This window comes from Lampetra planeri, chromosome 4, assembly GCF_965212315.1.
Source record: "Lampetra planeri chromosome 4, kcLamPlan1.2.h2, whole genome shotgun sequence".
In the NCBI taxonomy this organism is placed as follows: domain Eukaryota; kingdom Metazoa; phylum Chordata; class Hyperoartia; order Petromyzontiformes; family Petromyzontidae; genus Lampetra; species Lampetra planeri.
Genome location: NC_136110.1, coordinates 31552496 through 31578429, shown reverse-complemented (window position 1 = coordinate 31578429; position 25934 = coordinate 31552496). Strand labels below are relative to the sequence as shown.

Here is a 25934-nt window from a genome sequence, read left to right as displayed (position 1 = left end):
TCGAAACCAGTCGAGAGGTTCCTTGTTTTGAACCAATGCTGCTGTAATTGTGTGCTCCCAGGAGGCCGCGTGGCTGATGGGCTGCTAATTATTGTTTGTGTTACGTGCAGGAACAGGTATGGTGGGTATCATTGTCTGCGCATTGGTTTCGTGACTTGTCTTCGCCCACAGCGCTAAAAGCTCAGTCCGTGTTGTGGCCACTAGAGGGAGCCGCTCGGCTCACAGTTCGCGAATAACTTCACGAATACTCGCCTCCTCCACACGCCCAGGGTTCACGACATTCTTCAACATAAGCCCTGCTCCCTCCCACGCGCGAATCCTCGGCATTCCGACTGAATTAGACTCCTCCGTGTGCTTGATTCATCACCTCTGAAGCATATTCCGCCCGTGCGGGGCTTCGTCTGTCACGGGACACGTGCGGACCAGGCAAGGGACGTGAGGTCAGGGGAGGCAGGGGAGGCAGAGCCTCATCTGTCATGCCCCAATGAAAATAGCTGTTACGAAAAGTAAACCAAAATAATAATCAAATCAAATAAATATTAAGATTTTTCCACTGATCTGTGTTATAAATGTCCTTTCTGTACGATTTCAATCATTTTTATAGTCAAAATCGCCAAATTTGCGGAGCTCCGCTGCAAATACAGGAAGAGACGAGAGGTGAGGCAGCGGCGAGCTCAGCCTCCCCTCTGATTGCGCAACCCCTCAGTAACTTTATGGAGCGCGGGCAATAAGCGCGTGCCTGTTACTATCTCAGTCTGTCACCAATGTAATGTTTGTAGATCCCTTCATTTCATGTCCTCGCCTTCCATACTCCAGGTAACTTATTTCACGTATGTGTATAAAGATATATAGGCTCGCTGGTTTCGTCATGAAACTGCAATGAAAAAGCACCAGGGGAGGCAGCTATCACATCTGCCTCACTTAGGGGGACGTGTCTAACACGCCCCCCTCATTGAGGACACGCCCCCCTCCGTGAGGCCACGCGCCTCCCCTCAGTGTATGAATCTGACTCTGACACTAGCTAGTGCCTCCCCAGCCATTGACCTCACCGCACGTCACTGGTACCAGGTACAGACGGGAGTAGCCAACACGACCTTGCACACAGTTGATGTAAAGTTCCAAGTTACTTTTGTTTAACCGGCTGAGACCTCAAGTGGACCACAGGATGAGTCTCGTTTGGAAGAGTGAGTTACACGCGTCACCGAAACTGACGTAGGAAATACGAAAAAAAAGTATAGCCGCTTAAGCAAACACAAATCTGTACAAAAACAACAGCGTCACGTGAGACATAATCGAAAACATTGCACAAACACAAATAAATGCCAAATAATACGTTAATTTACACTGGATATGTTGTGCCGGGTTTTAAGCTATTTTCAGAGGCAGACCAGGACTGATCCGGCTGATATTAAACCTTTCGCAGTGCAACATTAGCGATCACAAATATAATTAACGATTTGGAAGCTGGCGTCTGACGACAGATATAGTATTGCAGTTGCGATTATGGGTCGCGAGCAGCGGCGCAGTGGTTAACACATTGCACTGTGAGCACAAGCACATGGGTAAGATTCCTTGGCCATATCTAACCAGCACTACTCTTGTTAGTCCACTGCTGGATGAGGACCTCTGCCACACCATACGGATCGTCAGGGTAATTTAACCATAGTTCACCACGCTGGTCAGTGAACGTGCTATGAAGCAGGGCCATTGCCTGAAACGTCGCCTATGATATATTTGTATATTTTAAGGCCACACACAGTGGTTGATTTTGACGAATGTTCTGGTTGTAGTTTTGTAAATTGTGTCTATGCGCTACTGCCAACGCAGCAGCAGCATCAGTAAATACGGTCAGTGTATAGGTTGATGAAGACCGGGGAGCATTGGTACAACAGTGGATTCATCTTCTTGGTTCTTTCGGTAAAGTCACGTAGAAGGGAAGTAATAAAATAATGAAAATAAAACATAATTCTAGATTTGAAGCTTTCGTGACTGCAAGGAATCATATTCTTAGGTTTTTTCGGTAAAGTCACGTAGGTAAAACATAAAAATTATTTTCATTAATTTTGATGTTTTACCTACGTGACTTTACCGAAAAAACCTAAGAATAAAATAAAACATAATAAAATACTTCTCACGACGTTTCGGCCACAACGCAAGCAGCCGTCCTCAGGTGGAGAACAGGTCCGTCAAGTAGTACTTTACCGAAAGAACCAAGAAGATGAATCCCTGCAGTCACGAAAGCTTTAAATCGAAAAATACAACAGTGGAGTGTTGCTGCACTGACCACTGCTGAGCACCACTTAGCACACCGTCCATTCATCGTCTACAGCCATCTGGCGTGTAAGATGGTTTCTCATTCAGATACTATGCAGACTCAAAGCCTGCGTAGCTTCTGAGATTGGGAGCATTCCGTGTGATTTTGGCACAGGCAGTTACTACAGTCTCTCTGTGTTTTTATTGCAATTTGCCACCAATATTCCACCTTACGTGAGTCAGCAGGACTGCACTGTAATGCTTCAAAAGGTTTTTACCAGATGCCACCACCATCACCATCAGCCAAGAACAATCCACTGCTGGATCAAGGTCCTCCCCCCAAAAAACATCTGCACATCTCACGGGATTTTGCGATACCCCAATCCACCCAGCCAGCAGCAACCTGCACAGGAGTCGATTCCCGTCGCTTCACGTGCGCAGTGAAAAGGCCCTTCTCGGACGCGTTCCCCCCTTCCCATTGGCTTCCACTTGGCGTCGTTAGGCTCGACCTGGGTCAAAAATAAAGCGCTTAAGTGCGACCACTAATCACCTGTTCACGAAGGGCTGTGAGACGACGGCGTGATGAGATGCTGCTTGAAACACGTGACGGATGCCCCCCAAATCTCCAACCCACCGCCCCATGCCAAGCTGCCACGTGCTCTTTCTGACATGACCTCGAGAGTCGAGAGTTCCGTCGGCAGCCTTGCTCCGTTGCTATTAAACCTCAGCCACACGCGTCGACGATGTCAACAGTTGGTTTTGTTTTTTCAGCACTGCATTTTGTCACGCTTTTTTCCCTTCCAATTCGGTTTGAAAGCGGTAATGCATTTGCCCTTTTCCCACCTGCCAGTACCGAGAAGCGGAGCGGAATGCGCAACAACTCTCTTAAAGATGACCCAGTGCGAGCGAAACGTGAGTAGCACGTTGTTTGGCTACGAGGCACTTCGCCTACAGACTACCGGCCACATGGACGAAAGCGTTACCGGCGCCCTCCCCTGCGGAGCACCCCTCCCAGAGAGCCGCCTGGTCTCAGCTTCTCGGCGCAGGCGGGACGCGATGTACACACCTCCTTGCTATGGCACGTAAAAGATTACAACCCAAGTGCGTATGCGCGTGGATTTTTTTTTGTTCCCTCCCTTCGGTTTATTTTTTTATTTTTAAAACCTCCGGCGGATGCTTTCCGAGACGCCACTCGTCCACTAGACTAGAGGACGCCAAAACATAAAAAAAAATCTGGCGCCGCTGGCTCAACCTCGCCAACAACATCGGGGCTGAGACCGGACCTCAGATGCCTCCCGTTTCCACCTTTTCCTGGCCAGACTCGGTCCGATCACGGGGAAGCCGTTCGCTCCCAAGGGTCTCGTCGAGTCCAACGGAGATGGTGGTGGTGGTGGGGAAGAGGGGGGCAAACGCGGCGGCGAATCTGGAGGCGGGGAGAGACGGAGAGGCACCGCGTGGAACTTGGCGCGGGCTGCCAGTTGAGAGATGCCAGTGGCACGCGGTGCTGGAGGAGGAGGAGGAGGGCGTGCGAGGCTCTCCTCCTCCTCCCCTCTCCCGCAGCTCGTATTTATAGCTGCTATAGATAGCCGGGAATGTGGGCCCACGGGCAAGCGAGCGGACGCACCCCGCCACCGGACCGTCTCTCCACCTCCCCCACCGCGCACCGCGGCGGCAGGGGCCAGAGCGGCCAAAGCGGCCAAAGGGCCCCCCCCCCCACCACCCCACGGCCCCCCCACCCACCACCCCAGGGCCCCCCCCCCACCACGACCAGGCGTGTCCATCCCACGGCGAAAGTTCCACGCGCGGCCACCGCCGTCACCGCCCGTGCCCTTGTGGAGCCGTGGGAGATTTTGAAGAGACACGCGAGGTGATGTTGGTGACGACGGTGGTGCTGATGATGGTGGCGATGGTTGTGGAGTCGTGATGTGCTGCTGCTGCTGTTGGTGGTGCTACAGCTGCTACGGCGTCCCTGCCATGCCCGGGCTAGTGGCGTGAGAGACGGAGAGGGGACGAGACCTTTCGGGAACGCAGTCGTCGCCATCGTCTCAGGTTTGCTCCGTGTTTCACGCTTGCCTGTGTATCACAACCTTTATCGATCCACTGCTGGATGAAGGTCTCGCCCCCCATACTTCACCATGCTGGTAAATGCGGGTTCGTGACAGGAGGAGTGGATTGGGAGTGGAGGGAGGGGGGTGGGGTCCGGTTCAGGTGGCTGGGTTCGCAGGGCGCAGTGTGCCGCTAACCGCTGGCTTAATCCGCTAATCGCTTCACAGAAATTGCGCGCGAGTGGCTCTTCTCGGTGTGTTGTTGGAATTCGCCCCCCCCTCTCCCCAGGACAAGACCGGTGTGGCGTAGGCGGGCGGGGGGGGGGCAGCAACCATGGAGGGGGCAGCCACGGAGGGGGTCTCACGAGACCCCCGAGGCGCTGATGGCGAGGTGGGATCGACCCCTCGGGCAATGCCCGGGAGCCGGCAGGCGCGCTTTACGGTGAGAGCCCCACGCCACCACCCGCCGATCCTCCCACCCGCGACGTGCGATATAAAATGTTCACGATATGAAACGATAGCAATTCATGAGCACGATGTGACGATTATCGCGATATCGGTTCGCGATAACATTGTTTCTGTTCGTATTTCTATCGAATTTTTTTTGACGCTTTTTTTGTACATCGCGGACGAATGGGGATGTACTTAAAACGTTCGTCAGCTGCAGTTCACTCATCATTGGAACTTTACAATCTCTGACGCTCGTAACGGGCGTGTAATATGGTGATGCTGCTGCGTTGGCAGCGGTGCACAAGCAGCGTTAACGAAAATAAACGTGACACATTCGTCGATAATAACACTGTGGCCTTAAAAGGTAAAAAAAAACAAAATAATTATAACGCGCATATCAACGACAGTACCTCATTTAAAGCAACACTTACTACAATGGTTTTGTAATAATTAATGCCGTGCTATCAATGATCTTTCAAACACATTCCACGAAGCATTAATGCAATAGATAAATGGGTATTTATTGAGAACATATTATGTGTTTATAATTTCATAAACATGTTTTGATAGGCGATTAAATATTTTCATAATAAGCCACGATAATCGTGATAAGATGGTACGTCGCAGACCAGACGATGTGCTTATCTAAACTATTTAAAAATTAAAATTTGTAATTTTACAGGGGAAGGCCCACTGAGCTATGTAGCTCTGTTTCAGAAACAACCTGGCCACAAATGACTCAACGAAGTGGCTTATCGTGTGGAAATGTAAAGCAATAAAATACTCTAAACGCGTGTTATTGATTCTAAATGTGGAGGGAAAACCCGGAGGTCCCGGAGAAAAATCCATGCAACCACGGGGAGAGAGACACGCAAACTCCAAATATACAGCAGCAGGCGTCAGGGTCTGGATCCAACCCACGACCTATATACTGGGCGAGGTAGTCAACATCTCCTAGCCACCGTGATGATGATGAGAGAGAGACAAGCAATCTCCCAATATACAGCAGCAGGCGTCAGGGTCTGGATCGAACCCACGACCTCCTGTATACCGGGCGAGGTAGTTAACATCTCCTAGCCACCGTGATGATGATGAGAAAGAGACAAGCAAACTCCAAATATAGAGCAGCAGGCGTCAGGCTCTGGATCGAACCCACGACCTCCTGTACATCGGGCGAGGTGGTTAACATCTTGCCACCACAGCGCCCCCCCCGCCCCATCGCAGGATGATGTTGACGAGGTGGGGGCCGCGTTGTTGTGTCCACAGGTGAGGTCGGCCAGAACTGCGCCGGTCATCGGCTCCATCCAGGAGCGTGGGGAGGAGGACTACCATCCTCACTCGGACGGCTGGGCCCCAGGCGAGCAGGTGATGTGGCAAACCGGCCAGACACGAACATCGCCCAACCGAGCGGATTGGGAAAGAGGCAACGAACTAGGTGCCAAGTAATAATCGTGATGCTGGTAAACCAGAGGACCAGGCAATCGGGTATCGGATAAACTAGCAATTAGTGGATCGGACAACCAGGTGATCGGCAAACGGGCAATAATAAACTAGCAACCAGGGAACGGATAACTATGTGATTGGTAAACAGGCAGTCAGACAACATATAAATCATCGGGTAACTGAACCAAGGTAATGGGTAACTAGTTCACAAATTATCTTGAAACTATGGAGCAGGTAGCCGGGTAATGGGAAACTCTCAATGACCAGCGTGGTGAAGTATGGTTGTGTATATTTCCCCTCACGGTAGTGCAGATGTCATAGCGAGAAGTGGGAGGACTGGGATCATGAAAGCAGCAAAGGTGAAGTTGATGATTCACAAACGGTGGCCCTTATGGGGGGAAAAAATATCCACAAAACATGGTCGAGACAGAATCGTAATAAATAGTGCTGTTTTTTTTCAATGCAATTCCTTATTGCAAATACTTCTCATAGCACAGGAAGAGAAGTTTCAGGTATCAAGAATGAAAGATGAATAGCTAAACGCTGCCCTTCACAATACGATTATTTCATAATCCCCGCAGCTGCACCAGCAAAAATCTAGAGCTCTCTCCCACTGCACACGCAGCAGCAGCAGCAGCAGCATCCAAACACCATCATCCACCTTGAAGCAGCACGCTCAAGGCTCTCACCCTCGCCTGTTCAGGCCCCCAGCTGTCCAGGCTCTCACCTATTACGGCACTTACCTGTCCAGGCCCTCACGCGTTGAGGCCCTCACCTGTTCAGGCCCTCACCTGTTCAGACTGGTGTACGAGAGACTTTGAGCTCTGGCCTCACGCCTCTAAGTTCTCGATCGAACATTGCCTCCGATTTCCGACACATATATAATGCGCGTCATAAACTGTGATTTATTTTTATTATCATGAAAAAAGACAAGCTTACTGGACCAGGCGAAATAATGGTGCAGGTACCTAAGAAGTATGATCACTGTGTTACGTGTTGTTTTACCCAGGAATGTCTCACTTCGTCCCATGACGTTGTTTTTTAAGGACTATCCTTGCCAAGTATTTTTTTGTAGTAGGGGGGAGGCGAACGTTGCTTTATGTAATCCCAGTTGGGTAATTTGCTGGTGGGTGCCAAAACAGCCAACGACCGTATGTTGGAAAGTGAGACCTTCCCATTGGACAAAAAAACAACAAACAACTTGCCACCTGATAATAGTTTTTTTACCCTTTTATCTGGCAACAAAACTAACGCCTTTTTTTTTTTGCCAGATAAAAGGGTAAAAAACCAATGATCATAATTTGTTACTGGCCATAATTTGCTACTGGCAAAGAAGGTTCCAATGCTGTAAACTTGCCACCTATTTTGCCAAAAATGTGTACACACAGAAAACAAAGCCAAGCACCGGGCCGCTTGTGAACGATCGTGCTGCTCGCTTGAGTGCCGTGCGAGCGCGTTGACTTGACGCTGCAGATAACCGCAGCGCTGTGTCCTTTGTGAGTGAAGTCCGACAGCAGGGCCCGCCAGGCTGCACTCAGCGGCACGGGGGAGCCCTCCGCCGAGACCACGGACGAGAGAGACTGGGGGCACAGGGGGACGGCGGGGGGTCCGGGGGCAGCCGCGGAGAGCTCTGAGGTTCACTCGCCGCTCCGTCACCGCGGAGAGGACGATGTGGATCCAGAGGTGCGTCGGTTTCCACACCCAGCGCAGCAGTGGCTATACGCAGTGCAATGGTCGCGCATAGCGTGGTTGGCATGGCCTCTGGTGAAAGGAATGAAATGGGGCCTCCTGTAAAATTTCCACTTCGTCTTCATAGCCCAGCCCCTGTGCCCCGCTGGTCCGTCAGGTCCACGTGCAGTTGCACCACCCGCACACTTTGACAGCTGCATCCACGGCATGATTTCAGCTGGATCTTGAGCAAATTATTTCAAAAGGCAGCGGACCACATCAAGTGTACAATCTGTGGGCGTGGCCATTGATCACCGCCCCGGCCGACCTGGAAAATATTCGGTGAGAATTCAAGCCCCGGGTTTTCCACCTCTACGCGACACCCGGCGTGCGTCGCGCTCGTGAATTTGCAAGGGGCTTTCGCCACTGACCACCGACGGGTTAATAGTATGGGGGACGCAGCATATGATGAGTCTGCGTGCACGCGCATGCAGGCGTACCGGGGCAGTCGACTGTCGCGTGATTTAAGCAAGGCAAGCTGCCAGCGGCGGCGCGTCCCTCTGCCCACGTGCCCGCCATAAACTACAGCGAGCAAGCGTCCCGGATTTGGATTGTGTCCTGTTCAAAATGTGCTGGCCGCGCGCTTGACTCATGTGATACGGGCAAAGGGTAAGGCTACCTGAGTAGTGGGTGGGGCTACCCGAATAGTGGGCGGAGGCTATAGAGTAGTGGGCGGGGCATCACGAACAGTGGGCGGGGTTACCTGAATAGTGGGCGGGGTTACATGAACAGTGGGCGGGGTTACATGAATAGTGGGCGGGGTTACATGAATAGTGGGAGGGGTTGCCTGAATAGTGGGCGGGGTTACATGAATAGTGGGAAGGTTTACCTGAATAGTGGGCGGTAGCTACCTGGGTAGTGGGCGGGGCTACCTGAGTAGTAGGCGGGGGTACCTGAGCAAGTGGGTGCGGTCTGCATCAGAAGGCGTGTGGGAGGCTACTCACTGTGTGTGTGTGTGTGGGGCTAGTTACTGTATGTACGTTGAAATTCTTTCACACCGTACGTAGTCAACCGTGCTAATCAGAGGTGTTGGGAAGGACTACGAACTAAGCACAAAAAGCAGTTCTACAAAAATTGTTTTCAATCTAGATTTAAAGTGCAAAGCTCCAGTGGCTTCCTCATATCGGAAGGCAGAGCATTCCAGACGGCCACAGAAGAACATGTGACAGCGCGCGATGTGGTGACCGTCTGGTAGACTAACTATTGAGTGGGTGTGCCTATGGAGAAGTGGGCGAGCGTCCCAGAAATGCCATTGCTTTCAATGTGTAGTTCATTCACGGGACTAACAAAAATCATTTGAAGCGGTTTTACATTTGTGCAGTTAACATTCTGTGGCGTGGCTTGCGCCTCCAAACATACACGCAAGCAACCAGGGCAGGCAGCTGTCGCGTGATCCAAGCAACGGCATGCACGGCAGCTGCCCCGCGTGCTGTGCTGTAAACACGCGGAGTATTCAGGTCGCCGAATCTCTGGGCGGCTCAACCGGCCATATGCTGCACATTGAGCTGGAAACCCTGCCGTCCATCAGCCCCACCCACTTTCACATAGCCACACCCACTCAATGACTAGCCCCCTGCACACACAGTGAGGGCCTCCTGATCAGTTTAACAAGTAGGCCTTCCTTACTAGATTGAGTACACTGGACTTAATCTAGTTGGAAGCGGCGCGGATTATTTCACGCCGGGATAATCGATGATCGCCTCTATTTGGTGATGCTGCTGCTCTGGCAGTGGTGCACAAACGAGGACAACAAACCTCAACACACTTGCGCAAAGGCACCGCGGCCTTAACAGCTACCACTGGGCAACGATTCACGCGGCAATTTCAGAACCGGTCATCTCGTTTTCTTACGCGTGTTGTGCGTGCGTTGAACTTCTTTCGCGCCGTACGTAGCCAACCCGTGCGTGCCGGGGAATGCCGCCCGACTTTTAACCTGGAAGTGATGATGATGTTGTTGATGTTGTTAATCGTTGTCTTGTTGCAGCACCCCGCAATCGACAAGCCATCGTATAGAAGATTTGCCGCCATCCCTGTGAACTCCCTGCTGCTCGACCAGAAGGCACCAACCACACTCATCATCAACATCATCATCATCAACAGCAGCATCAACATCATCATCAACAGCAGCAACAGCAGCAGTCATAGCAACATCATCATCATCATCAACAGCAGCAGCAGCAACAGCACTCATAGCAACATCATCATCAACAGCAGCAGCAACAGCAGTCATAGCAGAAACATCATCATCAACAGCAGTAGCAGTCATAGCAGAAACATCATCATCAACAGCAGCAATCGCAACATCAAAGACAAAGATCTCCCGTATAGCCTTTAACAGACTGTTGGGGCAAGTGCTGTTAGTGAGCACCTATGAAGGCCGGCACGACGCACGAGGGGGTGGGTGGCCAGCACCATTCCCGGCTGCCTTTGTCCCCCTATTTGCGACGTTTAAACACCGCATCAGGTACTCATTTGAGGCTGAGTCGACCTAGGGGAAGCCCAGGACCGGAAACACTTGCGCACACACCACACACACAAAACTCTCGACTTTAAATGCACCTGTTGCTTACTGCACCACCTGCGACGTGTTTAGCAATCATCCGGTGCTGTGGTGAGTGCATTGTGTGTCAGCATCTCTCTCTCTCTCTCTCGCTGTCTGTCCCACGGGGTGCGGGTCCAGGTGGTCGAGCGAGGAGCGTCTATGCGAGACTGGAACAGCCTGCCAGACGTAGCGTGTGAAGCCAGTGACCAGGTGACTACAGCAACGGCAGTGGCGGTGACGTCACCACAGCGCTTGTACCAGGCTAGGTGCACTTTGAGGCCACGTGAAGGGTCACGGACTCGCTGGAAGGAGGTCATGGGACAGGCCCAGGTGGTCTTATCCGGCCAGGTGGCTGAGCGTTAGGGCGAGCGGCTCACAATCGGAAAGGTTGCAATTAAAGAAATCCTGGTTGGGTGTTGATGCAGCCCATCATTCCTCCGCTGTGGCTCATGGATGGACTCAACCCCACCCTAGGAATGTGGAATTTCCAACAAATGTATCAGGGCAGCAAACGGGAGACGAGTATGCCTTCGGTGATTACCTGAGCAGTAATTGGATACTCGAGGGGAAAATGTACGTATGCATGTACGTTGAACTTCTTTCGCACTGTATGTAGCCCAACCGTGCAAATCGCTAAAAGCACAAAAATGCTCAAATGCTCAGTCTATTCTGTCAATGCAAGGGCGCCTTACCCTGACTGAGCGCACGCTTGCACACCAGGCGTGCTTGTGAAGAATCCAGAACAGTTACTGCACTGCCAGCGTTAGACCTGAATACCGCGTCGATCAGTCCTGTGAGGACTGCGGACTGTGCAGAGGCAACACGGGGGGGGGGGGGAGGGGGGGGGTGGCGGTGCCGTGTCATGTGACGGCCTCGTAGACGGCCCCGTGGGCTTCCTCGTTTCCCGTCCAGGCTTCGTCGTGGGACGCGTGGCCCGGCCCGTCCGAGGGCTGCCCGAGTCGGAGTGCAGCCCAGAGACGAGCGCAGAGCGTCTCGCCTCAAGCGTGGAGCGGCGGCAGGGAGACCAAATACGTAGGTGGCCACGCGTCGTCCCCGAGGGGCCCTGCCGTAGCCCCGAACCGCTGGCTTCCATTAGGGCCCAGGTCTCGTCTCTTGCCACAGCTGTGAACATTTAAATTGGGGCCACAACCACCTGTGGCCGCCCATAGCAACGACACTGACTCCATCACCGGTATCGCCTGTTTTACCTCCAACCGCTCGCTTTGCGATTGCTTGTGGGAAGCGTGTTTTGGAATGACGCGTGGATAATGTCGCCATTGGTTACCGCAAAATGGCGATACCCGGTGCTGGAGATGTGCTTGAAACGTGGAAATGCGTCGGTTGTCCATGTTTCGTTATAAGCATGATTTATTGGAAACGTCCAACGATGAGACGAATTGTGGCAGGCTTAAGTTGATGGAAATGCTGTTGATTAACGTTTAAGTGATCTTTGTTCGTACCGGACTTACGGCAGAACACAAGACACACCGTGCAAGTTACGGGGAACTCATCTTTTGCACGCAAGGGAGATGGGAAATTGATATCGCTCTAAACCTAACATCATGAAACTTCTTAATGCACCGCATCATAAAAAATTACATCACGGTAACCCTCGTTTCACCCTAAGGCGCCACGCCGTAGCTGCCAAACCCTGGCTTCCATTTGGGCTGAGCTGGTCACTTGCGTGGCTCTGTGTGAGCCAGCGACTTAGCTTGGTTAGCATGGGTCCTGATGCTAGGAATGAAACGGGGCTCCCCTCTCAATAACCTTCCCCTCCTCTTTGTAGCACGATGCCTGTACTCTGTGCCGAGTGGACCCCGGTGCAGGCGCACCGCATCGTACGCCGTACCTGTCTTCGTTATTGACAACTTGCAGCTCAGCACACGGCAGATGCCTGCGCAGCGCGACTCACGACCTCCTCTTGATACCAAGATCCAGGATGGTCACCGTGTCTATGCGCCGCTTCTCGGTGGCAGCCCCAACAGTCTGGAACGATATCCCTCTGCACATTCGCAGCATCACCTCAATGGCCTCCTTCAAGAGACACTTAAAAACTCACCTCTACAATCACGCTTTCGAGCGACTCTGAGCTTGGCTCCGCGCCTCTGAGTTGCGGCCGTTACGTCCGCAAATTTGCGCGCGTTACAAATTGAACTATTATTATTATTACGCCCGAAAGCTACGCCGCCGGCACGAGCTAATCTCACAGACCGGCTGGCAAATGTAACTTGCGCTCAGCTACGCGCGGGCTGATGCTGGGTTGGGTGATGAAGGTCTTCTCTGTGAGTTGTGCAAGGCAGACGTTGATGTGTGCTGACCTGTCCGTCACGATCCAGGCGACCATCAGCTTTTCTCGGCCGCCAAGCTGGGACCAAGACAAGAACCCCGTAAGGACAATGCCGCTCTGCTCCTGCCACAAACCAGAATCAGAATGTGTATTTACTTCTGGAGGAATCCGATGAGAATATTTAAAGCTGTTTTTTCACAGATGTCCAGTAGGGTTGGGTAAGAACGTTAGAACAACAAACAGTACAACAACAACAAACAGTGCAACAACAACAAACACAACAACAAACACAACAACAACAAACACAACAACAACACGATAGCAGTGAAAAATACAAGAAAGGTAAACAAATCACCCAAAACGTACAAAATGAAACTTAACCATCCCCATCCTACCAGGTGAAGCCTCCTGAGGTATTAACTTATTTTTCAGAAGTGACCTGGCCACAGATGATACCTCAACAAAGTGGCCTATCATTTGGACATTTGTAGCAGCTAAATAATCTAAAAATCCTGAACCCTTGTCCCTCCAATGCTCACCATGCTTCCTGCCATCACCAGGCGTGTGCTGGGTTATGCCAATGCACATCCACCGGCCGGGTGACTCGCCTGTAGAGCAAGCGGCCGGCAATCGGAAGGTTGCGAGTTCTGGCCTTGGTTGTGGGGGTTGACTCGGCCCACAATCCCTCCGGGGTCAATAAAATGAGTACCCATTTGTGGGGAATAAGTCGAGAGTAGTTGTCCTATGGAAAGACTCTTCCCCCGTCATAGGAATGTGACATTTCCACCGCTTACTCAGGGTCGTAAATGGGAGATGAGATTGCACTGTAGTGGCACCAGGCGTGCTTGTGAAGACTCCAGAACAGTTATCGCACTAGATTTGAAGCTTTCGTGACTGCAAGGATTCATATTCTTAGGTTTTTATCGGTAAAGTCACGTAGGTAAAAAATTTAAATTAATAAAAGTAAAATAAAAATAAAATAAAAATCACGACTTTTCGGAGGCAACACAAGCTACTTGATGCAGCAGTCGTGCTGTGACGGTTCCACCTGTAGACGGAAGCTTGTGTTGCCTCCAAAAGTCGTGATTTTTATTTTATTTTTATTTTACTTTTATTAATTTTTATTTTTTACCTACGTGACTTTACCGATAAAAATCTAAGAATATAGTTATCGCACTACCAGCGTTAGACCTGAATACCGCGTCGATCACAGTTCTGTGAGGACTGCGGACTGTGCAGAGGCAACACGGGGGGGGGGGAGGGGTGACGGTGCCGTGTCGTGTGACAGGCCTCATGAACGGCCCCGTGGGCTTCCTCGTTTCCCGTCCAGGCTTCGTCGTGGGATGCGTGGCCCGGCCCGTCCGAGGGCTGCCCGAGTCGGAGTGCAGCCCAGAGACGAGCGCAGAGCGTCTCGCCTCAAGCGTGGAGCGGCGGCAGGGAGACCAAATACGTAGGTGGCCACGCGTCGTCCCCGAGGGGCCTTGCCGTAGCCCGAACCGCTGGCTTCCATTAGGGCCCAGGTCTCGTCTCTTGGCACAGCTGTGAACATTTAAATCGGGGCCACAACCACCTGTGGCCGCCCATAGCAACGACACTGTCTCCATCACCGGTATCGCCTGTTTTACCTCCAACCGCTCGCTTTGCGATTGCTTGTGGGAAGCGGGTTTTGGAATGACGCGTGGATTAATGTGAAATCGACGTTTTTTTACCCGTTTGTATATGCGGTGTAGCGTGGTTGGCGCGGGCCCTGGTATGAGAAAGTGCATGGGGTTCCCTGTATACTTCATTCCACACACTAAAGTGCTTGCAAAAATAAACCACAATGCATTTCTGATCTCGTCAAGGAAAATAAACCATCACGCAAACTCCGGTCATCCTCGCAGCGGCTTGGCTAACCATCGAATAAAGACGGTCACCGCATCACACGCTTTCAGATGCACTTCTACGGCCGTCTGGAATGCTCTTCCTTCCGATATTAGGAAGCCGCTGGAGCTACGCACTTTTAAATTTACATTGAAAGCGCATTTCTTTAGAACTACGAAATACATTGAGTTTGTTGTCCTTTCCCTGCACCTCCGATTAGCAAGGTTGGCTACGTACGGTGCGAAAGAAGTTCAACACACATACACATTCCTCCTTCTTTGCAGTTGCACTGCGTGCACACTCGCGATGATCTCACGGACGGGCTGGCAAATGTAACTTGTGCGCTTGGTTTCCGTACCGGCTACAGTCGGGCGACAGAAGGTGGTTTCTGTGAGTTATGAAAGGCAGGCAGACGTCACCGTGTTACCGACTTGTCTGTCGCAATGCAGGCAACCATCAGCTTCAATCGCTCGCCAAGCTGGGACCAGGAGAAGTCGCTCGTAAGCACCACGCCGCTCCGCTCCGGTCACGTACCCTTGCACCTCCAACGTCGGTCACGCTGGCTCGGCTCGCTACCTTTAACAATAAATAAATATCGTCTGTTCTCCGATAATGCGGTAGTTGCGTTCCTGCAGAACACCGCGTTAGGGAAAAACCGCGTGATAATAAATAATGTATAATAGAGGGTAAAGCACAGTCCGCGATAATGCGTGAGATGCGTACGCAGGCTGAACAAAGACTGAGGCGATTGGGTAGCATCTCGAAGCATCCAGCAGCATCCCGCCTTGTGCGATGCTACGCCGATGCAGCCGTACGACCGCTTATTCCTGCTCACGCGACGTAGTTCCATTCACTCGATCGTGTTATATACAATTCGCATCCGCGTTATAAAAATGCGTTCCCTAATACATTCGTCGCGTTATATCCAATTAGCGTTATGAAAAAGCATGTGTTATAGGAGAACACACTGTCAACGGAAATGAATGGAAAATTAAAGACGAGCCACAGTCATGCGATTGTGGCCATGCACACCCAAATGATGGAACCGTAGAGGAAACCGCTCTAAATCTGCGCTCCGTCAATGGAGGAGGAGGAACAGCAAAATTACACAAGACTCTCTCTCTGTCTCTCTCTCTGCTGAAGACCTCTCGTCGTCGTCGGAAGCCTCGACATTGGCATCGAGTTCCTGAACCACATTGCTGCCGTCGTGCATAAGAAAATCATAGAATCATAATGATAATACTACTACTACACCATCGACCAAATCACCTGCAATGAGCCTGGCGAGGTCTTGGATAGGTGGCAACCGTGGTCAAAAAGGTTGCCGTAGGAATTGGGTAGCAGAGAGCAGTGCAGTACAATCCATTGTTGTACTCTACCTTCTATGACCGCATGTCTACGCTCACCACGCTCACCAAACCACGCTGACCGGCGTGGTGAAGTATGGTCAACTAACCCCGTGACCAGCAATGCCTTTGGGAGACCCACATGCAGCAATGTATCGATAAAAAAATTATAAAAACGACCGTCTCATCGGTCACTCTTGCAAATGAGACTCTCGTCCCGGCCCCCTGAGTTCTCACCGGGCTCCACAAAATCGACGTGGACCGCGCACTCGCTGAGCGCAGGCGACGCGGACGTTTCTCCGCTCGCGTTGTGGGGAGAGCGACGTCGCCGCGCTAACCCTGCCTCTCGCGATTCCAGGCAACCATCGTCTACACCCGCCCGTCAATCTGGGAGCAGCAGCACACGGAGCCTGTAAGCACCGCCGCCGCCGCCGCCGTTGCCACAAACCCGTTGAGGATGAACACTGAACAATCATGTCGTGACACTGCGTCGCCGCCGCCTGCGCTGCCGCCGCGCGCCGTTCGTTCGCTCTCGAAGAGGGAGGGAGAGACGGATTTGGAGGCGCGAGGAACCGCAGAGATGTGGGAAGGCAGCAGCTAGGCACTCAGCCGGCGTTACCGACGATTGCCAAAGCTCTGCTGTCCTTTATACGTAAAGGTGTTGTTAGTCAGTTGTATGTACGTTGAACTTCTTTCGCGCCGTACTTAGCCAACTGCGCTAATCAGATGTGCGGGGGAAGGACAACAAACTAAACATAAATAGCGGTTGTAAAGAAATGAGTTTTCAACATAGATTTTAAAGTGCTTCCTAATATCAGAAGGAAGAGCGTTCCAGACGGCCGCAGATGCGCATCTGAAAGCGCGCGCTAAAGCGAGTGTCGACATGCGGCAGGAAACCGGAGCGCCCGGTGAAAACGCACACGTGAGAGGGGGAAACGCTCTATCCCATAGAGGTGGAGCAGGTGAAAATCCACATTTGCTGTACCGCCCTGTCCTAGCAAGGCAGGGTATGGCAACTCCCCGACGCCCACGGGGGGAGGGAGTTTCACGGCATTTGTGCGATCCACCAACGCTCACATAGAGACGATGAAGAGAGGCCATTGCACGAAATGTCGCCCGTTATATTTTGTTTTCTTCTGAGGCCACAGTGACATTGGTGAATGCGTTTAGTTGTTTCACGATAGCGAGGTAGTCAATCAATAGGCAGAGAAATAAGAAATAATAAGAAATAAGGAAGATCTTGAGGCTGGATTTTAACAGGAGCAGGGAATTGACAACACAGGTGGCTGAGGGATGGGAGTTTCAGACTCTGGGGCCAATAGAGGAGAATCAGCGACCTTAACCACGGTGGCGAGATGTTAACTCCCTCGCCTGGTATACAGGAGGTCGTGGGTTCAATCCTTACCCTAATTCCTGTATATCTTGAGTTTGTGTGTCTCTTTCTCCGTGGTGGCGTGGATATTCCCCTGGGTTCTCCGGGTGTTCCCTCCACGTGTAGAAGCAGCAACGAGTTTCCAGTATTTGGCTGCTGTGGCTGGTCTAAATGTTTACAAGATAAGCCACTTCGTTGAGCTATCATTTTTGACCAGCTCGCATCTGAAATAGAGCTACATAGCTCAGTGGGCCAAACCTGATAAGGGGCCGTCCATAAATGACGTCACGCACCTGGGGGGGGGGGGGGTCAGACATTTGTGATGTGTGAAGAGGGGGGGGGGGGGTGTTTAGAAATGTGACGTCACATCGAAATGCGCAACTTTAAATAAATATAGACAACACGTTCTACTTAAATAAACATACTTTTTAATAAATGTTTTCTCCTACAACATCAATGTGCAGCGCCACATTAAATTATTTTTTTGGGGGGGGGGGAAGCTTTGTGACGTCATATTTGAGGGGGGGGGGGGGCTGACTTTTTGTGACGCCGAGTGACGAGGGGGGGGCAAAAATCGTCCAAAATCGCGTGACGTCATTTATGGACGGCCCCTAAAAGAAAAAAATATAAAGTTTAGTTTAGTAACCAACTGGGCTTGCGTCCTGTCGACACGGTGCCACAGGGCTTACACAGTTGGCGATTCTTTCTCAAGTTTGCTTTGTTCACTTGGGTCGTATCTGCGGTCCAGATAACGAAACCAGGCCGGATCGTGTCCCTGGCACGAGAGAAGAAGGAGGGGGGAGGGGCAGCGGGCCCCCCCTCGCAGCCCCGGGCTCACCGCCCTCCTCACCAATCACCCTCGGACCTTCCGGCCGCCACGCACAGCGCCAAGGTGAGTGTTACACACACACACACGCACACACGCACGGACACATGCACACACGCACACACATGCGCACATGCACACATGCACGCACACACACACGCACGCACATGCGCACACACACACGAACGCACGCACACACACACGCACGTACACACATACGCACGCCCGCACACACATGCGCACATGCACACATGCACGCACGCATCTACACTAGGGCTGAACGATTTTTGGAAAATATCTAATTGCGATTTTTCTGACAGATATTGCGATTTGATTTGTGATTACATTTTAAGTCAAGCTTCAATTGAATATTCACTGTGTAATAGATATAAAACATGTGATGGAGCATTACCAAACGATACCATCAATATATGAACGGCTCTATAAAGATTATAATGCAAAGGATGAGAACTTAAAATATATTAATTGCTTCCAACATGTATTTATTTAAATGTTTTAATTGAAATAGAACAATCAAACGTAGAACAATTAAGTTAAATAAATAAAGTTGTAATAATACAAAATAAAACAATTCCAATAAGAAAGTAAAAGGACTTTCCAAATCGCAAAAAATCGCAGCCTTTGCGATTTGCTAATCGCATTGTTTCAAATTGCGATTTCGATTTGAAATCGATCAATCGTTCATCCCTAATCCACACGCAGCCTTAGCAGACTGTTGGGGCAAGCGCTGTTAGCGAGCACCTATGAAAACTGGAATGCCACACGAGGGGGTGGGTCGTCAGCACCACCCCCGACCATGTTTGTCTCCCCAGCGGCGAGGTTTTTACACATCGCGCCAGGTTCTCAACTGAGGCTGAGTCGACCTAGGGCAGGCCCAGGACCGGTTCGATCATCGTCACCAGTTTTGGCCGTGAGCCGTAATCTAACTCGGGTCGTCGGGTTCGTAGCGGACCCTGCTAACCGCTACGCCACCGCTCCCCCCACACACGCGGAGCACACACACATGCACACACAACAACAACCGCCACTCGCCACTAAGTAGCTGTGACGTCACCACGGCGCTTGTGCCAGGCTATGTGCACGTTGAGGCCACGTGAAGTGTCGAACGCCGGCTGGGAAGAGGTCACGGGGCAGACCCTGCAGGTGCCACACACGCACACACACGGTGCGCAGCACACAAACCCACGATCCAAACCGATTTCAGCTGTGCAGCCCTTTATCAATCGACTACAGGAGGGTGGAGGGGGGGGCGGAGGCGACACCATCACCAATCCCCTGTCCCTCTCTCGCCCAGGTGATGGCGGCGGGCGTCTCCATGACGACGATCCACGAGAACGAGGAGCTGCCCTCGACCCTGCCGCGCGTCTCGTCCCGCCGCGTGAGCCACGCAGCAACGATGATTCATTTCAACTTGTAACGCGACGCCGCACGCCAATTGCTCGCTCTCGATGAGAGAGAGAAAGAGAGAGAGGATGGGTCAGCGTGCCTGGACACGGACAGGTGGGAAGGCAGCGGCAGCAAGAGCACGAGCCGGCGCCAACAATTGCCCAAGCTCTGCGGTCCTCTATTAAGGTGTCATCGTGCCGATTAATGAGCGTTTGATACACGTGGGAAGGAAAGCGAAGCACCCAGAGGAAACCCGCGCGTGCGAGGAGGCAACGCTCGATGCCGTACAGAGAGGACACGATATTAGTCGCCTTTTGCCGTACCGCGTGTGAGCCAGCGTATGGCTCCAGAGTTGCCACGATTAGGCGGTACTACGGCTACTCGATCATCGTATTACCCGCTACACACACTCTGACAGCTGACGGCACTGTTCTTATGGTGAATATAGTGGCGTCCTACAATATTAAACAATCTATTCCTGAATCAGTCGGTGACATTGTATCGACTCACTGGGGGAACGGTGGGTGAATCGCTGCACGATCTCCGCGTGAACGCGCTACGCGGCGGAGCTATCCCTGAGCCATCGGCACGGAGTGGATGTCCGAGCTGCTGTGTCTGTCTCTGCGTGCGTGCGTGTGTGCACGTGCGTGCGTGTGTGCACGTGCGTGTGTGCACGTGCGTGTGTGCACGTGCGTGCGTGTGTGCACGTGCGTGTGTGCACGTGCGTGCGTTTGTGCACGTGCGTGTGTGCACGTGCGCGTGCGTGTGCGTCCGTGTGCGTTCGGTGCAGACGCAGGGAGGCTGGGCGGCCACACCGTCTTGGAACACCGTCCCGAGGCACCACTACAGCCACGTGCAAGGAGCCGGTATGTTCACTACAGAGCAGCCGGTACATGCACTGCAGCAGGGCAGTGCAAGCATGCAATGTTCACCATGTGGTTGGATCCGTTGGGCTAATGACGGCCCAACGTTCCGCATTTACCGAGCGCTCTACACAGAAAGTTTGTGCGCGCCGTGGTGCGGGATATAGGAGAGAACTCTCATTTGAACGGTGCCCGGACGCCTCTCTCTGTTTCTCTTTCTTTCTTTTCGTGTTTGACTGGCAGCTGGAAATCAAAGCGACCTCGAGAAGCCTTTTCCTCCCTTTCCAAGAATATCCGTGAGTGTCGTCGCACAGTGCCCCCACAACAACATTCCACACCATCCACGGATTCTTGGGGTAAAACTCCCGTGGCAAACTTGCCAACCCGACCGATTAAAGCGGGCAACGCTTGTGCCTTGAAGCAAGAAGTTCCTGGCTTCGATTCCTGACTCGGGGGCCTTTCTCTTTGGAGTTTGTATCTTCTCCCCCTGTTCTGCAGAGTGTGTGAGTGTGTTTGAGTGCGTGGGTGAGCGAGTGTGAGTGCGTGAGTGGGTGTGAGTGTGTGAAGTTTGTATGTTCTGCGTGGGTTTCCTCTGGGTTCCACCAATACAATTTTTGCACACAGCGTTGGTGTGCGGTGCTTTTTCTGCAATATTTTGCTGTCTTTTCTTGGATTTTCTGTTTGCACTTAGTCACATATTCACTTTAAGATGTTTTTTGTTCATGTTTTTGTTTTTTTTTGTTGCGGTTGCACCCGATTCAAGAGCCGAATGGCTCACAGGGCTATACCTAATAAATGAACTTGAACTTGAATGTAACTCATATTGGTTGAGCATCCCAATGCTGTAAAATTACGCTAAATATTACTCAATTTACACAGCAGCATCGCCTCCTACTGCAAGCACCTGGCAAGCTGCCGATGGTCAAACCGTCGACCGGAGCGCTTGTCAGAATTCCTCATTCCACTGCGAGCGCGGGTGGAAGTTGAGAGGGCCGGAGGTGGGGGCTGACGGCTGTCTGCGGCCGATGGAGAGGGGGAAGCGAGAGGGGGGGGGTGCTGGATTGGCTTTTGAACGGCACGGCGGAGAGTTCCTCTGTCCTAGCTTGCGAACAGTGAGCTTCTTTCGTTTTCCATCGTTCCAAAAATACCTCGACTCACATGTGTGTACCTCGGCACCTCCAATTAGCACGGTGGTGCTACGTACGGCGCGAATGAAGTTCAACCCGCGTACAAACGGCACACCAGTTACGAAGCACTGCTCTGCCGCATACAGACTTTCGAAGCGTCAACGTTTTTTTGTTGTTGCTTTTGCTTCCTTCCAAAGATATTACGGAGCGGTGCGATTGCCATTGATGGTGGGGCGCTCGCTAAGCAGGTTCGGTAGGGGTTGGCGAGTGAACAGTGGCAGAGCTTGAGAGAGAGGGGAGGGAGAGAGAAGGGAGGTCGGCCAATTGTTCTCCAACAGTATGGACAGACACCGGGTTGCCGAGACAGGCGTCGGAGTGGATGGACGGGTGAAACGCCGTTAGGAGGGATCTTGGAGGTTGCGTGTCCAACGCGCAGCATCCGCGGGGTCCGGCGGAAGGTAGCGAGCGTCGGCGAGATTTGTGGCGGCGTCAAAGGATTTGTCTGCTGCTACTGCGTCTGCTGCTGCTGCCTGCGTTGTTTGCTGCTGCTGCTGCTGCTAACACAAAGCTCGTTCCGCCGCAGGCCGACAGGAAGCCACTCTACCGCGAGTTCGCAGCCATCCCATCCCGACATTCCCAGGTGCACAGGCCTGCCTGCACCATACCTGCCTGCACCATACCTGGCTGAACCACACCTGCCTGCACCATACCTGCCTGCAGCACACCTGCTTGCAGTGCACCTGCCTGCAGCACACCTGCCTGCAGCACACCTGCCTGCACCACACCTGCCTGCAGCACACCTGCCTTGTCTGCAGCGCACACGTGGATGTGGTGGCGGCTCACTGGGGGTGGTGGTTGTTGCTTGCAGGAGGGTGACCACGATGAGAGGCCCTCGAGCGCGGTGAGCTTCGTGTGAGAAGAGAGAAGCGAGCGCTGGGAGCGCTGGGAGCGCTGGGAGCGCTGGGAGCGCCGGGAGCGCTGGGTGCGTCTCGCGTAGCTGCAGACGGCGGTGCACGGCGGCCGCGTCGTCGAGACGGCGCGGGCGGGGAAACCGCGACCGCTCCGACGAATGAATGGGAAAAATGCAGCGGAACATGGAACTCGGGGAAGATCGGCGATCGACGAGCGGTGATTTGGCGTCAGCTGCGTCTCCGCGCTGCTCCAGGCAGTCCCAATTTAGTCATCTACAGGAACTGCCCATCGACGTGCAACGTCGGGCCAACGTTGGTTGACGTTGGCCCGACGTTCCGTGTTTACGGGGTACCGTGCCATTGGATTGCGCGTTTCAGAATTGGTTTGCGAGTGCACGGGTTTTTTTTTTTACCATTTATATTTATTTTATTATTTTTATCTTACATAAAGCAATCAAAATATACATTACGCGCTGTGGATGGACTTAACGGGCAAAACCGGGGTACCCCACCACTGAATTATCCCGGTGTTTCGAGGACACGGCAGTGTCCACTCTTCAGTGTGCACGGCTTGCTTGCACAACTGCCACCCAGATCTTCTTCCCCCTGCGAATGCCGTGAGCATTACGCGGTGGTGGCATCACTTCATTATGACGGTCGAGTGGGTCATCGACTGCCAATTTTGCAAAAAGTTAAATGTGTAAGCTTCCACTTACAAAGACCAGATGAGGCTTACGTGTGAAATACTCGCTCCGTGATCGAGACCAGAGGCCCTCTGCTGAAGTATGAAATATTAGAAATCATCTTTCAGGGGGGACAGGTCTCAGATATTTAACCGATCGTAGACTCGCATTTTGAACCATTCACAGCCCTTTGAGTTTCAGTTGATGAACTATTAATGGAGACTGCTCGCTTTAGTGTTCGTGTTGTGGCGTAGGGTTAGGGGTCACGGTTTTGTGATGATAAACTGCCTTGGGTTCAAGGCCCAGACCCATGAGGCCTAGGCAAAGGCCGAGGTCAAGGCCGCAGGCCAAGCCGAGGCCGCGGCCGGGAGGTCTTCAGGTAAAGGCCGCCGTCAAGGCCAGATCCTCTCGGTGGAGTTCAGTGGGGCGGTGACACGGCTGAGCGGTAGCGCGTTTGCTGCTGAAGTTAGAACCCCCCAGCCGCCCTGGTTATTACTGCGGATATATTGTTAACCAAGGCTGGTTAGAGGCGGGGTATACAGTTAGAGCTTAGAGTTTAAAGTTATGGGTTAGGCTTAGGCGGTCGGGCTTATGGTGATGGTTAAGTGTTTAGGAGCTAGAGTTTTGGGTTAGGGTTTTTGGATGAGGTGAGAGTTGGGGACAGTAGTACCTACGACTGCATTTCTTGCCCCGCATCTGCGGAGATAGTATCGGCTGCGCGGTATATAGTACGCTACGCACATACACGGTGTGCCATGAATGACTGTGGAGTCAGGGTATCAAACAGCCGGGACACAGGCCCCATGTGAGCCCTGGTTTACCAGTAACAAAAATTGTTTTATGGTTTAAGTGGCAAAACATCTAAATGCAGCTGCCCTTCTGAAAAGGATTCTTCAAACACAGCGAGGCATTCTTGGATAAATAAATGGCATTATTACAATGATAGAGGCTCTCTATTGAGTTTTTTTTTACACCGTGAGAAGACAACACGGCCTAGGAGTTGCGGTTGATGTTATGGTATGAAAAGCACTCCCCAAATTCTCTAAAAAATATTCTCCAAGGACCCAAGAATGCGAGCCGTAACGAGATAACATCTCGCTGAGATGACGAGAGGCTATCTCCCTCGCATGGTATGCAGGAGGTCTTGTTTTGGATCCCAACCCTGAAGATGCCTGTTGTATATTGGCAGAGGTGTGGACTCGAGTCATGTGACTTGGACTCGAGTCAGACTCGAGTCATGAATTTGATGACTTGCGACTCGACTTGGACTTGCATAACAATGACTTTGTCCCACCTATGAGATGTGGACTCGAGTCATGTGACTTGGACTCGAGTCAGACTCGAGTCATGAATTTGATGACTTGCGACTCGACTTGGACTTGCATAACAATGACTTTGTCCCACCTCTGTATATTGGAGTTTGTGTGTTCTATTTCAGCGAGTGGATTTTTTTTTCTCCGAGTCCTCTGGTTTTCCCCATCCACATGAAGAAACATGTATTTATATTATTTGGCTGCTACTATAAATTACCACGTGCGATGACGACGATGACGATAAGACACTTCGATGAGCTATCGTGTGTTACCAGGTCAACTCTGATTAAATAGCTAATATCTCAGTGGGCTTTAAATGGTAAAACAAACATAGTAGCAGTAGTTCTAGATTTGAAGCTTTCGTGACAAGTAGCAGTAGGGTCGGCGATGCTCCGAGGTTGAGGCTTGAGTGCTGCAGCACGATCGGCATGGACCCTGGTGCAAGGAATGTAAGTGGGGTCCCCCCCTGTACAAATCCCTCTCTGATTCACAGCCTTGGCGCCTGGGCCCGCCAAGCCCATGTGAGGTCAGATGCAGTTGCAACGCCCGTACACTCAGTAAAAAAAATATTATTATCATCATATCCAATTGTTATACTCGATAGTTATGCCACTGATCAGCCGCGAAGTCTGCACAGAGCGCAAAAAGCAGCCGAGTTGAGTGCAAGCGTGGACGCGAATGTCCACTGCACGTCCACGTCGTGACGGTGCGGCTAAAGCGCGACGATCGCCCCGGACGATCGCCCCGTCGTTGGGTCGACGATGGAATCAAGGGCGCAACGCTTTCGCCAGAGTAGCCGCGCTACTTTGCGCCGTGGCATCTCAGCGCGCGATGAGCAACTCTCGTCGCATCTCATCTCGCACGTGTGGAAGTGGCAGGTCTTGCTGTGCAGCACGAGGCCTGCAAGGGGGCATCAGTCTGCCAGCAGCGGGCGATTATTGCTGCTTGTGTGTAATCTCATTTGAGTAATTTGGACTCGCAGTGCACACGTGACACTATTTCGCGGCATTTTTGTTGTTGTTGTTATAGGAGTCCTGCATGGCGTGAAAACACCGGGTGTCACTGGGAAACGTATAACAGGTCGGCCTTTTGAGTTTGTGTATAGAAGCGGAATGTTTATTTGTAATACTTTGCAGTGTGTATCGTTAAATAAAATGTTGATTGAAACGTGAGCTGCTTCTTCTGTTGGGTAATTTAGATTCGTGGGTAGCAGTAGCAGCTCTTTACACACCACCACGGGAAGGGGCGTAGGAGTCAAGGTTGCCGGCATGCGTGGACAAAATAAATGACAAAGGTAAGACAAAGAATGGGAAATAAGGGGAAGAGGATGCAAAAGGAATGGAGAAACGGGGAGCAAAGAGTCAGGAGACACGAGGAGACGGGGGAAGGGGCTGCACGGGGGAACGGCGTCTGTTTTCAGAGGGGGCGGTGACTTATGTGTGGCCACGCCTGCTCCGAATTGCTCCCCTCAACCG

The 25934-nt window shown here is 51.9% G+C and overlaps 1 protein-coding gene across 2 annotated transcripts; it reads left to right on the top strand.

Annotated features, from left to right (window-relative positions):
* The first annotated feature begins 4010 nt into the window (after window positions 1–4010).
* LOC144717942 (uncharacterized) lies at window positions 4011–25631 on the top strand. Of its 2 annotated transcripts, none has more exons than XM_078593763.1 (17): window positions 4011–4302; window positions 4588–4740; window positions 6015–6113; window positions 7698–7874; window positions 9904–9978; window positions 10600–10671; window positions 11374–11493; window positions 12798–12848; window positions 14079–14198; window positions 15061–15111; window positions 16316–16369; window positions 18078–18221; window positions 19471–19554; window positions 20359–20428; window positions 20669–20721; window positions 22136–22192; window positions 22421–25631. In XM_078593763.1, the coding sequence occupies exons 2-17, from the start codon at window positions 4633–4635 to the stop codon at window positions 22466–22468; spliced, it is 1383 nt and encodes a 460-aa protein (XP_078449889.1). In that variant the 5' UTR covers window positions 4011–4302; window positions 4588–4632; the 3' UTR covers window positions 22469–25631. The 2 variants fall into 2 exon arrangements, with proteins under 2 accessions (XP_078449889.1, XP_078449888.1); XM_078593762.1 differs by having other exon boundaries at window positions 20353–20428.
* Window positions 25632–25934: the final 303 nt, after the last annotated feature.

Coding starts and splice junctions, on each gene's coding strand:
- LOC144717942 (XM_078593762.1), top strand. CDS start 4,633: ATGGAGGGGGCAGCCACGGAGGGGGTCTCACGAGACCCCCGAGGCGCT. Junction 20,722..22,135: donor CTCCCTTTCCAAGAATATCC/GTGAGTGTCGTC, acceptor GTTCCGCCGCAG/GCCGACAGGAAGCCACTCTA. Junction 22,193..22,420: donor TCCCATCCCGACATTCCCAG/GTGCACAGGCCT, acceptor TGTTGCTTGCAG/GAGGGTGACCACGATGAGAG.